The sequence below is a fragment of the Crocodylus siamensis genome, chromosome 5 (assembly GCF_052110815.1).
Source record: "Crocodylus siamensis isolate JL-2025a chromosome 5, ASM5211081v1, whole genome shotgun sequence".
NCBI classification, from domain to species: domain Eukaryota; kingdom Metazoa; phylum Chordata; order Crocodylia; family Crocodylidae; genus Crocodylus; species Crocodylus siamensis.
Genome location: NC_143399.1, coordinates 125,732,670 through 125,747,949, shown reverse-complemented (window position 1 = coordinate 125,747,949; position 15,280 = coordinate 125,732,670). Strand labels below are relative to the sequence as shown.

The 15,280-nt window shown below is 38.4% G+C and overlaps 1 protein-coding gene across 6 annotated transcripts in view; it reads right to left on the bottom strand.

Moving 5' to 3' along the window:
• PDE1C (phosphodiesterase 1C) overlaps positions 1–15,280 on the bottom strand; it is a 483,633-nt gene that overhangs the window by 106,378 nt on the left and 361,975 nt on the right. For all 6 annotated transcript variants that reach the window (XM_090050244.1, XM_090050248.1, XM_090050249.1 and 3 more), the window contains 5 exons: positions 12,119–12,232; positions 10,458–10,640; positions 7,927–7,993; positions 1,385–1,501; positions 82–222 (listed from right to left, as the gene is read on the bottom strand). In XM_090050244.1, coding sequence (XP_089906370.1) covers positions 82–222; positions 1,385–1,501; positions 7,927–7,993; positions 10,458–10,640; positions 12,119–12,232 — 622 coding nt within the window. The remainder of the gene's footprint in view (positions 1–81; positions 223–1,384; positions 1,502–7,926; positions 7,994–10,457; positions 10,641–12,118; positions 12,233–15,280) is intronic.

Below are 15,280 nucleotides of genomic sequence, written 5' to 3'. Positions count from 1 at the left end.
TTGTATATAGTTCCCTTGATAAACAAAAATTCTGAAATCTCAATGCACTGGTCTGTTCAGAAAAGGGGTTCAGGTACTTACTGCTACACCCGTCTTAAAAAGGAGGTAATGGACAGTCTGTGTTACATCTGCTGCATGCATTAGGTTGTGATAAGGATTTTTGTGTTTGCTGTATCCAACTTCCAATGCTTCAACAAAGGAAACGAGAGCAGAAATGGGAACCTAAAATGAGAAGCACCAAGTTAAAGCAGTAAAATACATTTATGACAGAATTATCTTTAATGATTAGAATTTTTAGAAGTCACTTGCATTTAGTGCTTCAAACTCTGGTTTATGTTTCATAAATAAATAATAGCCTAAAGCGTCTTAGCAGACACGCCAGAGACAGTGTGGATCAAGAAGTTTATTTTACCCACTCTGACTTGCCCATTCCTAATTACATTTCAGATGAATCACACATGCATACACATATACAAAACAGTGGAGTACTATGTGCCTGTTTGAAGACACATGCAGAATGAAAAATAACACGCGCTACTTGACTGACTGCCTCTGGAGAAGTATTTCTAAATAGGTCACAAAGTGTTTGTCTGTTTCCATGACCCACTGATATATATCATTGCTTCATAACTCGTGTCCTAGATTTGTAATGATAAATAGTACAGGTTGTCTGAAACATCCATAAGAAAAGCGTTATTTAGCAGAGTCTCCATGTAGTTAATGTTTGCCAAATTCTCCTTTCTGGTACTGTATAGGCTTGCTGTGCTCATTTCCTTCAATAGCAGTACTATGCACTTATGTGAGAGCAGAATTTAGTGAGCTTTGGAGAAGCAGGGGCTCAGCACTGGTGACGTAAGTCTAACTGCATGAGCAAGGGAACTGAAATACCTGCCCCCTGCCTCCTCCCGCCATGCTGGTGTCACCCATTCTTACTACACGTTCGAGAAACTCTTGTATGATGGTTGTGTGGATCTCTATATTCCTCGGGTCCACCAGCCAGTAGAAAACTGGATATCACTTCTTTTGCTAGGGGCATGCATGGGCTTGGGGGTACAAATCTGACTGATTCACCCTTCCCAGAAAACTGCAATAGGAAGTGGGAACCTCTGGAGAAAATGAGCATCAGAGCAGCAAAAGACCAAGGGAGAATTTCTGTAAGGCAAAATGGTGAAAATCTCTTTAGAATAGGGATTTTTTTCCTCATGAGATTTCTACTATTTCAGTCTATGTGCCAGATTTAATACAGAAAAAAAAAGTCTTCTAACGCAGTAAAAGTTACAGTGTGGCTGGAATGAAAGTTGGTCAGAGTCTAGTAAACTCTGGAAAGACAGGCTGGGGGGTGAGGGTGAATTTGGAAGAAGCAGCACAACTCAGAATTACTGACCTTAAAGCGATTGATTAGATCATAGCGTGTGAGAAGTTCATAGAAAATGAATTTCAGTGCATGATCACCACTAGCATCATTTAGTGCAAATACGTCGAAGGACCACTTGTCTACATTCTGCAAGGGGATAGGAAAAAGGTGTTTATGCAGTCATTCCTTTTGCAATTATAGTGCCACTTCAACTCTTTAACAAATGAGAAAGTGTCACTGTCTGGAACACACAGAAAAATATCCATTACTGTTTCTAGATGACTCTGATTTTATTTAATCAAAGTATATTTTGTTTAACTCTGCAACATGTCATGATCACCACAGACCTGGCAAAGAAGTACATTCGGTTCCAGTCACTTAAGATATTGGGTTTTAATCAAAAAAGTCTGAATCTCAAAAGGTTTAAAAACCTGGTTTAGTTTGGATCTGCCTCATTGCATTAGTTGCAGCACTGTGCTACCTCCTAAAACTAGGAAAATAACCCACACTGAAGCTACTTGGAATAGTAAATATAGACTTTTCAACGATACCACTGTGCTTCATGCTCCCAGGTCTCCAGAGCCTCTACAGTTCTCAGAAGATGATGTTCTCTGAGACGTATTTTAACTTGTAGTCGGGGATAGGAGCATAAGAGAGCAGTCTCTCTTGTGATAAAAATAATGAAAGAAATATCAGCCTAACTTTGAGGTCCTGTTTTTACTGGGCATTACTCAGCTTTCAAGAGCTGGCAGGCAAATGCACACTGGCAGGGTTTGCCAGGGGATCTGTCTACAAGCTAAACTAAAATCAAGACAAACCAACAATTAAGCTCATAAGACAAATTCCTGATCCTATTCTCTTGAACTGTAAGAGGACCCAGCAGTGGAAATGGAATGTGTCTGTTATGCAAAGAATGAGACGTTTATAGGAGTGGTCTTAGGATGCTTAAAATTATGTGATACGGGATTTAGTTAGGCCTCTGCCCAAACTTGGGGAATATACACCCAACATATCATCCAAAGTGAGAGGAAATCAAAAGAGGAGGTAGGATCTAAACATGAGATAGCCAAAGAGCTATTAATATTCTTTTCACTGTTTGGGCTATATATAGGTACTGATGCTATCTTTGACGTCAGTCGAAAACTCTCATTGATTTTTGCAGTGTAGGATCAAGCCTACTGAACACAGGAATAGCTCCTTGAAAAATCTACCTGTATTAAGGAGGTGAAAATGTCCAAACACATCTGGAGTGGACAGGGGGTATATGTAGACCTAGAAGCCAGATGCACGCCTTATCTTTCCCCTACACATACATACACACACCTCGTCTTGCTCCATCCTGCTGTTCCACACTGATCTATTTATAGACCCACTCGCAAATGCACCTGGGGGAACACTGTGCAGCAATGATTTCTTTTTCTGAACAAAAAAAGTGTCTTTAACTTTTCAGTAGTTTTATGCATCACAAAGCACCAGATGAAGGAACAGTATCCAAAGTCAAATGTTCAAATAGCATTCAGTTACCTTGTTACCTGCATATTTAATGATGTGTATTTAATGATGCTGAATAATCACCCAATACTTTAGTATAAGTTTAACTAACTGTTACAGAGCCTAGAGCTCTCTAAAATGCTTTTTTTCCCCTCATTGTGAATTAAATCCAAAATAACAAAATAAACCAATAAAGAATAGGAGGAGGGGGGGATTAAAAACCCTGTTCCATTCTTCCTCCCTCTAATAATCCTGGGAAATAGATCCAGATAGCAATTGATTCATTCCAGTTGTAATATTATTCTTATATTGCACATTATCGTAACATAAATATCCGAAACTTAAGGTGACCCTAATTTTATTCTTTTTTTTTTTTTTTTTTTTTTAAGATAAATGTATTCCCCCAGGCTTTCAGGAAAATTTCACAGTAGGAGAAAAATCACAGCCATGTTACACTAACTGCCTATGCTGGTGTGAAAGTAATCTTTATAAAACAGGGTCAAATAGCCACATCCAGTTGGGAGATTTCCAACTGCTGCTTCTGCTGAGTGGGAAATTATACCTTGAAATGGGGTGAAGACCTGCTGGGTGCAGTAGGGGAAAGCATTAATTGGTACAAGGCTGAGCACCCTCTACTTTTATTGAAATCATTGGGTAGAAATCACATTTAGTACTGTGCAAAATACAGCCTGTAGTTAGGATTAGTCCAAGAAGAAGATATTACAATGTGATGTCCTCTTTTTTTTTCTTGATCCCTGCAGCAGAAACAGTCAAGGTTGAAGGGGAGTTATAGCCAGGAGAATGATACAAGGATCATCAATGCAGCTGTATTTGGCCTGGGACCAGCTTTTTAATCTTTTCTGACTGCTGAGAACTTTGATGTGCTTCCTGCAGGAGCCTATCCAAGCATATCTGAACTGCTCTTCTTAAAGTGCCTATTAAAGATTTACATCTTTAAATTGGAAGCTTTCCTCCACTTTCAAGTTTCGTCATGGGGTTGACTCCCAATTCCCCAAGGCACTTACATCAAAAAAGATTGTATATCAGCTATGCATGTATATGGATGCCTTTAGATTCATGTGCAAGAGATGGAGATTGGCTTTAGATAACTTTTCACTGGGTGTTGTTAAAAAAACAGACTTTCTATGAGAAAAAATGCCTTTATTATTAGCTAACTTAAAATCCTGCTGGAAATTACATTATTCTGCCAAATGTTTAGAGGTAATCTGCAACTGATGTAAATTGTTACAGTTTGGGAGCCATGTCAAGTTACACCAAGTGGGGATCTTCCCCTTAAGATCAGATGGGAGGAAATGAAGTTAAAACAAGATTTAACTACCTTGATGGCCCTCATCTAACCATTTCAGCAGCATTATCTTCTAAACAGGATGATTGGGATCTCATACCTCCACAATTTGAGCCTGATTGCACAAGCCTCCCATGTACAGCACTCCAACAGGGACAGTGTTGGATGTACAGGGATGGCAGGATCAAACACAATGTGCCTCTTGAGAGAGACAAACCAAGGGGAGGCCAATGAATGTCAAAGAGCAACAAGGGACACTGAGGTCTCGGTCCTGTCAGCAGACTGGATATCTGCATATCTCAGTAAATCATCTATTGCAGCACAACTGATTTTACAAGTTGTGCAGTGCTAACATACTGAGAACAGTCAAACTTTCAGGGAGGTGTTCTGTGGATGAAGCTTTAACACATCAGTCATAAATTGTGATTTCCTAACTCTTTCAGGAAGGTTCAGAGGGAGGAAAGGTGCAACTCTGTGAAAGTTCCACCCTGAAAAAAAAAGATCTTAAAGTCCTTAAACTACTCAAAAAGTAGATGGGGATAGGATTAAGAAAGTGGGTGGGGGATAGGGATAGGAGGGACTGGGAAAACAGCATACAAGTCCACTCATTTTTAACAGCTTATTGTTAATAAGTGGTTATTGTTTTGCTTTACTATCACATATACCATTTGGGGAAGCCAAATTAATTAAAAAAAATTGTTTACATTTGTATTGTGCTCTCTGTGAATTCAGTCACTAAATGGTAACAACCCAGTTTTACCAAGCAAATCCCAGGTTCTCTTATATTGTGTTGGTATCTTAGGAACTTCTACGTAGAGGCTAGAGGTGTCTTATTTTTTCATTTTAAAAGGTTTAAAAAAAAAACCCTTGTTTTTATTTTTAATGATTAAAAACAAAAATCAGGATGTATTGTTTAGAAAACAGAATTTATTCTGCATTTACCACAGTTCAAACATACCAGCTGAAAGAGTGCTTGGCAGGACAAACAGTGGTTGGAGGGAAAATTTAAACAAATAGAGGCATAATCAAAGTTGTTCTTTTGCTATGAAGTGAATACTAACCACATATATTCAGATTGCTACATTGGTCACAACCTTGGGATAACCTTTGGATAACTCAAATACAGATGTCCCATAAGCCTTTTCAGAAACAAATGCTCAAAAGTATTAGGGGCCATGCCATTCAAATGTAAGGGAGTTTGGATTCCATTGTGATTTAGCTCTTGTCTCACTTATGCAGGAGGAACTGGGCTGGGACCATCAGCCTTTTAACAGCAAGCTCAAAGCAGGCAAATAGTGGTCACTGTCCTTATCCAACTGAACTGGACTGAAACCAACAACTGAATGCACTATATCCCATTAATGGGTAGAGATGACTAGAAAAATTTTCTTCATACATTATTTCAAATATGAACATAATACATAATTCAAGGGAAATTGTTCCCATTTCAACCAGCTGTATTAGCTACTGCTGCTAACTCCAGTCACATTCATGTTCTCAAAATAGCTTAAAAAATATACCCATGAATTCAAAAGAACAGCCATATATGATTGCTTATTTCACTTGCAGCAAAATTAGTTAATACTTTTACTGTCATTTCATGTGCCCTGACTTCTAGCTAGAATTAATTATGTTTACATCCTTTAAATAAACCTGTCTGAATTTCTCACTCTCTCTTTCACATATTTTCAGTTAATTAAGTCAATACAAAAAGGTTAACAGTCCTTGGTCCATGTCCCTTTCTAGGCCCACCCTACCCATAAATACTCTTTAAATGAAAGGAACCATTCTACCTTAAAAAACAAAACAACACAAAAACAAATAGACTGATGTGTCAGATTATGATATAAGAATATTTCTGGGTTAAGTGTGTTTATGTTGTAATACTGTTGCTTGCCTCAGTTTCCCTGACTAGCTTGTACATGGGCAAAGAAGGGGTTAATAAGCCCCTAACTAAAACTTAGAGCTGCCCAGTTGCCACAGGAGACAAGATGCACATCCATCAATAAGGAATTGAACGGTCTTCTTGACACTTCAACAAGGTGAGTTTAGTAAACTTCCTTTGGAGATAAGTTAGAAAGCATCAAGGGAAGCAGAGGGAAATGAGCTTCACACAATGGATGGAAAGGCCTGAATAGGAGTATGTTAGTCTGAGAGTTGCAAAGTCAGGGGCGGGGGGTACTTCAGCTGTGCAGACAGGAGAAAAACAGCTGAGCTAACTTTGGGGGTGTTCAGGTTGGACAGGGGATAGAAAGACTGCTTAAATTTTTGGAGTTGGGGCAAGGTCTTTTTCCTGAGTGGCCTTTGCCCCAGTAAATGCCTTTGCTGAAGAGGGGGGTATGGGTTGTAGCCATGTTGGTCTAAGGTAGGGTGGCCATCAAAGAGGACAGTCCAGTTGTCCTCTATTGATACAAAACTCAACACCTTTATGTCCTCTATTTTTCTCTTCAAGAGAAGTGCACTTCAAGAGAACAATAGAGGACATAAAGGCATCAGGTTTTGTATCAATAGAGGACACAGGACAACTGGACTGTCCTCTAGGATGGCCACCCTACCTTGGACTAATATGTTTACAACCTATTCTTCTTCAAGAGAAAAACAGAGGACATAAAGGTGTCTACTTTCGTATCAATAGAGGACAAAGTAGCATGTCATCTGATGGCCACCCTAGTCTAAGGACATAGGCAAACAAGGTTCTTTGGGTAAATCTGATATATTTTATTAGACTAACTCAGATAGTTGGAATAATTCTTCTTAGCAAGCTTCCAAGTATAAATACCCTTCGTCAGGCTGAGGAAGTATCTGCTTCACTGCTTGTTATTCAAGGTGCATGCCTTTCTTTGAAGAAGTGAAATCCCTGTCACAGGAGCTGAACTGGAAGGTAGGCCCACAGATAACCAGGGAGAGTCAGACAGTGAACATCCAGGGTCTCAAGAACTGAAAGGAGTTAGAGCTCCCACCTATAGAAGCCAAACAAGCATAGCTGCAGGAGGAACAGAGACCAGGCAAGGCCTGGTGTCCTGAGCAAGCACTCCCCTGTGGGAATCCATGATAGCTACTGGTTGTGGTTCTAAGAAAAGACAGGAGTAAAGGGTAATATCAGAGGTACAGATCTCTCAATAGAAAGGCCTGTGGATCTGGTCTGTGGGTAGGTGATTAGCTGCCAGAGATGATTGTAGCAGGGTGCGGGGCCCAGGGCAAATCAGCCTGTGAGAGGCCTGGACGCAGCGGGGGGCAGGGAGGGGAGACGGTGGTGAGCAGCCAGATATGAAGCTGGCCCGGCTCTGCGGAGCCCCCCAAAGCATGGGGGCCTGGGGCAGTTGCCTCCATTTGCCCCTCCACCAGGGATGGCTCTGTTAGCTGCTAATCAAACTAAGCAAGCAAAGTAGCAGAGAAATCCATTTAACATGTATTTCACTTCAATACATAGAACATTTGCATTGGTTTGCTCACCCCAGTATAACAGGGATCTCTCTTACCCATTTAGAGACTATGTATGGTTTCTTGCAACAACTTATAACAACTTTAGCTGCAAACTGGTTCATGACCTTGATGGTTTATGTTAACCTGAATGCATAAGCTGCTATAACATGCCTGTCTTCTCTTTCAAAATCTCACACCTGGGAAGCAGCTGGTTTTTTCCCCCACAATTGAAAGCATTTTCCTATGTAATCTATATAAAAAGCAGACAAAATGAGAGGGAGAATAAAACAACCTCCACCAACTATCACAGTATTCTTTCAGCCTCTGGTAACAATCCTCGAATTAGGATTACCTTTAGTACTCCAATTACAGCTGGTGGGTAGCTCAGTCCAACCATATTTGATGTCCGTCTGTACATCCTACCCAGATAAAATGGTAAGTCAATAGAGAATATATACAGTAAGACAAGATTATAGGAGACATCATTTACTGCAGCCAAACAGACTTCAGTTCCTACTTTTGTCCTTCAAGGATCCTCCATATCCTTATTGGACACCTACATATTATTTTTATTGTCCTCATTTTACTTCCTTACTCCTACAACACACACTCTGATGAGTGTTTTTCCCCTGGTAGAACAGACCAAGACTTCATCTGGCACTTTCTTGAGGCAGAAGGACTGCTCTTCAGAAATGAGAGACTTTACTTTCCTCCATGGCAACTGACCACATTTCTGCTCAATCCAAGACAGCATTTCAAGATAGCTTCAGAGAATGCCTCATTGAATGGAAACATTTAAAGCATGTATGACACAGTTGCTTCTGGTGAATACTGCATTACTTATGTATCTTCAAAAAGTGTTTATGCTCTTTACCTGTTAACATGAATGCATTCATCAATGAGCCTTAGTTAAAGCATCCCTGAAGCAACTTTAAAAATATGAATTTTAAATTTAGAACATAAATGAACACATTTATAGGCAGCATAATTATTTGTTGCTATCACTTCATCATTCCCTGCAGCTGCTCCTCCCCAGGACACAATCCACTTCAGAGATCCAGAATAAAAGCGTAATTCCAGGGAATAGAGATTGGACAGCCTCTATTCCCTTTTACTGTTAACGGAAAGAGTAGCCCTACTAAAGAAATGCATGAAAGCAAATAGTTTTTAACTATGACAACTATCCCACATAGGATTTGCCACATTTTTTTAATAAATGCAACATTTCAACAGGAAATAATACTTTAACATGTATTTTGTAAAACTGATTCCAATAGTTATAGAAAGTATTTAAAACAAAAATTGATCCATTAAAAAATTGTTATAATTAAAAACAACTTCAAGTTTTTGTTTTTTCGCAAATACGTATTTTAACTGAGTCAGTAATTACCCATAAAGATAAATAACAGAGGGTGGCTGAAGGAATAGTAATCTGATTACTTGCTGCGAGTTAGTCACGAACACTCCATGGCTCAAGTATGTTCAGAATAATCTAAATTAATTGCATACATTTTTTCAACAGATAATTTGATAGTTGGATACTAATATATAATAGTATCTTGTCAAAATGTTGAGAAATGAAGCAATGTCTGACAAACCCCAACAGGTCTTGCAAAAATTGTGACTTTTATTAATAGGATACAATCTGGATTTTCAGGATCACCAATAGAAAATTGATTATAAATATGTAGAAGGAAGCTATTGTGTTTCTATGTGGTCTTTCATATAATGTGCCAAAGCTGTCTGCGGTACCTTTACAGGGGCAGGCAATTATCTGGAGAGGAGGGCCGCTTACTGAGTTTCGGCAAGCCATCGAGGGCCACATGACAGGCAGTCAGGGACAGATAAATATTAATTTTCTCAAATGTTTAGGGGCCCCGCGGGCCAGATGGAATGGCCTGGTGGGCTGCACTTGAATTTTGCGCACCCCTGCTTTAAAAGATACTCTTGATGAAATTTTTATAAATCACGTTGCTAACCTAGAGTGATGGCATGAATATCTACTATTGAAATATACTATCTAAAACACTTTTTTTCCTTTTTAAATTCTTTTACAGAAAAGGTTCAGCAAAAGAAACTCTAACGTGCACCTGGAGTCCAATTCAGTATGACCATTAGTGAGTTCAACTTCATTTATTTACAGAATCAGTTTGTGCTTAGCTTACACATGCATTGAGTTCAGCCGGCAAGGTATTTCCAAGGGTGTGAATCCACTTTCTTGTTTGAAGAATCAGAATGTCAAGAAAGACAACTTCCTCAACAAAGAAAGCTGGGACATTGGCAGCTGGAAACAAATTCAGTTTTAGGAGGTTCAGAGGTTTGAAATTAATATTGATCCATCTCTAGAAGTGTGATTTTGTATGAATTGAGGGAATCAGCAATGGAGGAGACTTGGCAAAGAGATTCAATCTTTCCGTGGAATCCTTTGAAAGTTCTTCAATTTTCAATCTGATCTTCGTCTGAATCTTCTTTGCGACTCATGTAATTCAGCAAATGCTATTATATAGACTTTTTGTTTTATTTCTTTGTTTTGTTGTTTAAAATGAGCTAACTGTCTACCCTTTGTAAGAACTAATGGACATTAGAAAGATACTGTGTTAAAACAGGAACTGATTTGGTTGGTTTTGGCAAAACGCTTACTCTTATCATAGGACTGTTTATGACATATATTATCTTTCCTTTTTTTGGCCACTTGCAAATGCATAGATAATGAGCACTTAGCACACAACAATTTAGTTTATTATTTAGCCCCAATCTCCATTCCTTGTTCAGTTCTCTGTAACCAAACAAGCTGAACCAACAAAAATTGTCTTCATTTGATATTAAAGGTTCAACCTCTGGCTTGGCCAGTCACTGAAAAAGAATGATTAAATCTTCTTTTACCTTTCCACGAATATCCCAGCTTGCACTGCATGGACAATGCTCCTGAACCGGGGCTTTTCCTCAGACCTTTTAAGCATCATCCCCATCTGCCGTGTGAAGGTGGAGGCCAACCAGTCCCGGACCTCAGAGGGCACGGAGTCTGATTGGATATCACTGAGCTCATCTTCTGTGTCCAATAAACGCCTATAAGAGGGTAGAAAAATGGATAAACAGAGTGTTCCTAAGACAGATTTTAAACATAATTTTCAAGCATCTCAGACATGCTCTAATTAAAGCAGTTGTTAAAAATTCACTCTTTTTCTAAACTTAATGGAACACATTTTTGACAGTCTATAACAGATTATTTACTTTCTAGGACAGCCGCATGCCAGATTGCAAAGCTCACTACTAGGCTGATAAACAAGACAGTCAGCATGATGAAACAGAACTACATAACCCTCCCATGATTTCTCATCTTCAGCTTGTCAACATTCATGGACCCAAGCTTGCCACCATTCTGAGCTGATTGATATTAATGTGAAATTTCCAAACAGGATCCAGACAATAATGTGCTTTTAAGTTTGGGTAATTTTACCCAAAACAATTCTTTAGAAGTAAGTTTAACGTTTGCTAAATGGATTGGCCGGTCAGATTTGGAGACTGGAATCTTTTATCTATGCGTGCAACAAATGGTAAACAGGAACATAAACCCCACAACACATCCTCACCAGTTTGCCCTAATTCTGAACTTGAATGGCTACCTGAAGAAAATAGTTCATTTTCTTTGTCCCTTCCATTCTTGGACTCTCAACTGAGAATGTCAACTGTGCCAACAATGCACAATACAACAATTTGGTGATTAAACTCTTAACCACCAAAAGTTCATGTGAACACCAGACAGCCTGAATAACCAGGGCTTATTTAGTCTGAAAAAGAAGAGACTAAAATGGGGTTTGATAACAGTCTTCAAATATACAAAGAGGAGTTATAAAATGGCACACAGTTCTCTGTGTCCATAGGGCACAGGACAAGATGTAATGATTTTAAAATGCAAAAGGGTCATTTAGATTGGATATTAGGAAGAGCTTTCTAACTGTGAGAATAATTAAGCAGTGGAACAGAGAGTTTGTGGAATCTCCATCATTGCAAGCTTTTAAGAGCAGATCAGACAAACACTTGGCTGAAAAGGTCTAGAAAGGAATAAGCCTGCCTTGAGCAGGGCAACAAGATGACCTCCAAATATCCCTTACAGGTCTATTTTTTCAATTATTCTGAGATCCTCATATCAAAATATTTATCAAAGACAGACTACATGTGGTTTTACGAAGGGAAAAAGTGTCTATGAAGCTGTAGAGCATCAAAAAAAAAGGATCTCAGTCATGAAAGTTTTTTCATTATGAAGTATTATAATATAATACTTATGTTTTTAGTTATAATATGAAAGTGTCCTTAAATTACATTCTTTCCCTAACAGAATATATTTGTAGTTAATTATCACTTCTGGGTTGTTTTTTCCAGGAAGCTCAAAGAAGCTTTCAGAGAATATACTGAAGAATAAAGATCTGTTTTACATATTCCCTATGAGTAATAACTAAAGATTAGCTTAAGTTAAATAACTTCCCTTGTAAACAATCAGCACTTAATTTAATGGCATAAATTATCAACACATATGTGAAACCTACCTGGTTTCATCAATGTACACTGACTCAAGGACGGTAGCTGCATATTCCAAATTCTTTTTTAAGTCTACAACTGAAGCCTCTCCTCTCTCTAACTGCTTTACCAAAGACCGCAACCTGAGAGAGAAAGACAAGAAGTTGGTTAACATAGAGAGAAATGTTTGAGACCGATTACAAAATACTATCCTATACAAAATATAGCCTCATTTATTGTCAACAAAGAGTCTGTGAAGTCTGCAAATATGCCATCTTACCAAACATAATTTTAATATTTTGGATAATATTTGCCCATAAAAAAGGTCACAAAACCTTTTCTTTCTTTACAGTATTTTTATGAAGAAGTGAGATCTTAACCCTGTAAGATACTGGATGCTTGCAAATCACACTGAAATGAATGAGAATTGAAGGTGGTGAACATACAGTTTGGAAATATTATGAAGTTGTCTTTATCGGAAATTTTGCAAAATATGCACAAGAAAATCTTAGGAAATACTGTATACTTACACTTTTCATTATAATGTGAATATGGCCTCGATTTACCTCCCATTATGCTAGAGGCATGTTTAAAATTTATCACTGAAAACTGGGGTCCTTTTGACAATGAAATAATTTTGTGAAAAATATTAATCATTTTGTGAATAAATATTAATCTAAAATTGTCCTATTTTTCAGAGGAATCCAAAGCAAAAAGAGTGTTCAATTTTCTCTTTCTTCTACTACCTTCTTTACTTCTGCTACATCATTTTAGTGGCAAATTGGAAAAAGGGATTAAGAAAGCGAGAGAAATGTAAAAATGGAAGAAAAGGGGGAAATACCAAAATCATATTTTAGACACAAAAAAAATCGAATAATGTTTTCACATTCAAATTTAAAATAAATGAAAAAATATACAATAAAGATTTTAATTTTGTTTTGTTGTGAAAAGTCTTTACCATTTTTAATCCAACTACAAAATTCAAATATACAACTAACAGTGTGGGGCTAGATGATAAATTTATAATCTGGCCTCAGTAAAATGCAGTGGTTTAGACAGTATAGCAAACTCCTTCCCAGTGTCCCCACTGTTCAGAGCAGTCAGTATGCCCCTATGCACCAAACCAGCACTTCTCTGTAGCTGCTATATTGTTCTGCAAAATGTCAGTTTTCAATGTCAAAACATTAAGAATGTGAATTGATGCAAAGACATCCACATGAGTTTAAAGAGAATGTGAAACAATGGCTCTATGGCTGCCCTGTTCACCATAACACAGCTGCCTGGTGGTGACCATTAAATGTCACCCATTGTAAGCCATTTTCTTCTTAGTGCAAAAGGAATGGAAGGGGTCACTGATCTGCACAATTTACAGGAGCATCTTATTTGCTGACTCAACTGGGTGGCATTTCAGACACAAATACTTATGCATCCCCCAATCAAAAAACAGTCAAGGTCAAAGAGCTTAACAGAGCCAATGGAAATATTCAACCCTAAATAAAAAGGGAACAAGTGCAAGGAGCCTAGGGAAACAAAGGTGCCCACACAATCTTATTTTGGATATATTCACAATCTATTGTGAGTGGCAACATATTTTTTGTGTGGGTAGAGCTTGGAAAAATGCCACCACCTTCTCTTACCAAGAAATTCGACTCTTGGCCAATGTAGCATGAATTTCCTGAAAAACTGACATAATTACATTGTCAAGTGCGATGGCAGATAGAGCGCCCTGTCATCACTTAGTCCTCACCAATTCTTGTACCTTCTTGCCCCCCTATTAAGATGGAGGGAAGACATATAACTGCCTTGCAGTATCTTCTTCCCTTCCCATACTGTATGTTATGTCCTCTTACTCCCTGAACTAATTATCAAAATATTACATTTGCCTTGGCTGGAGGAGTTAATAGTGCAGCAATCAGTTTGCCTTTCTTGATTTTTATTTCATTGATTGCAGCACACAGCAGGTCTGCACCACAAGACACTCAAATATTCGTATTCAATAACAGCACAATGTGTGACTCCTGCTGCATGGTGCCAACATCCATCAAACAAGATTATGCAGAGTATAGAGTGCATCAAGCATCTGGCCAAACAGAAGTAAAGTTGTGTGAATGGAAGAGTGACACACAACTGGGGGTCCAAGTGAAAAAATTGCACTGTCTGACCATTCATTATCTGCAAGTACTTCTGCTTTATCTATTAGCTGCAGCTCTTGACTCTTACTTTTATTAATATGAAGCCATTGATATTTTCTCTTTATAGCATTATATAAGCATTTGTATTTTGTTAAAACAAGTTTGAATAAATCTGAAATGTTAAGCTAGGTCATCACTTTGAACAGAGCCTGGCACTAGAGCTGAGCAAAATCTTCTAAAATCTTATGAAAAAGGAAGCTTATGGTCAGCTAAAATTATTCATGGATTTAAATCAAGTCACCAAATAGTTTTGACCAAAATGAACTGCTGAAACAATTTCTTTTAACATTTGCCAACAGCGGTGACATTGCCATCATGCCTTAATCCCCATTGATTAGGGCACTCACATACAGGTAACCTTAGTTCAGTTTCTGCTTCTGCTTGAGGAGGGCTGAATCACATTTACCATTAAAAAGGAGAATGATCAATCCACCACACTACCTGGTACTCTTAGTTTCTTCTCATATGATTTCTACATTGTTATAAAATACTTCAGTATTCATTGAATCAGAAAGTAATGAGTCTGTGATCTGGTGGTTTGGATACTCCTCTGAGATGTGGGAAATATTGGTTCAAATCCCTTAACCAAACAAAGAAATGATTAACACTTGATATCAATTAGGAGATTGCCCTACTCCCAGGACCTGTTCATTAAGTCAGGGAGAGAACAAACATCGTCTCTATAGACTGGTGTTTAGGATATTCACTTTGGAAGACAGAGGCCAGAGTGTCCATCCTGCCAAAAAGTTTTTTTTTTACGTATTTTATACAAGGTAGACCAAAAGAGAATGATAGTATCCTGTGCCAGAATACCTGACATAAGAGTAGGCATAGGAGATATAGAGTCAAGGGAGGGAATTGAGCCTGAGTCTCTTACATCCTGGGCGAGTGCCCTAACTTATGCCGTAACACTAAGGGGGCACTTAACAGTGGTGGCCTTAGGGTTGTTGGGGCCCTAGGCAAAGAGTCATTTGGGACCCCTCAGAGCAGGGGTGGGCA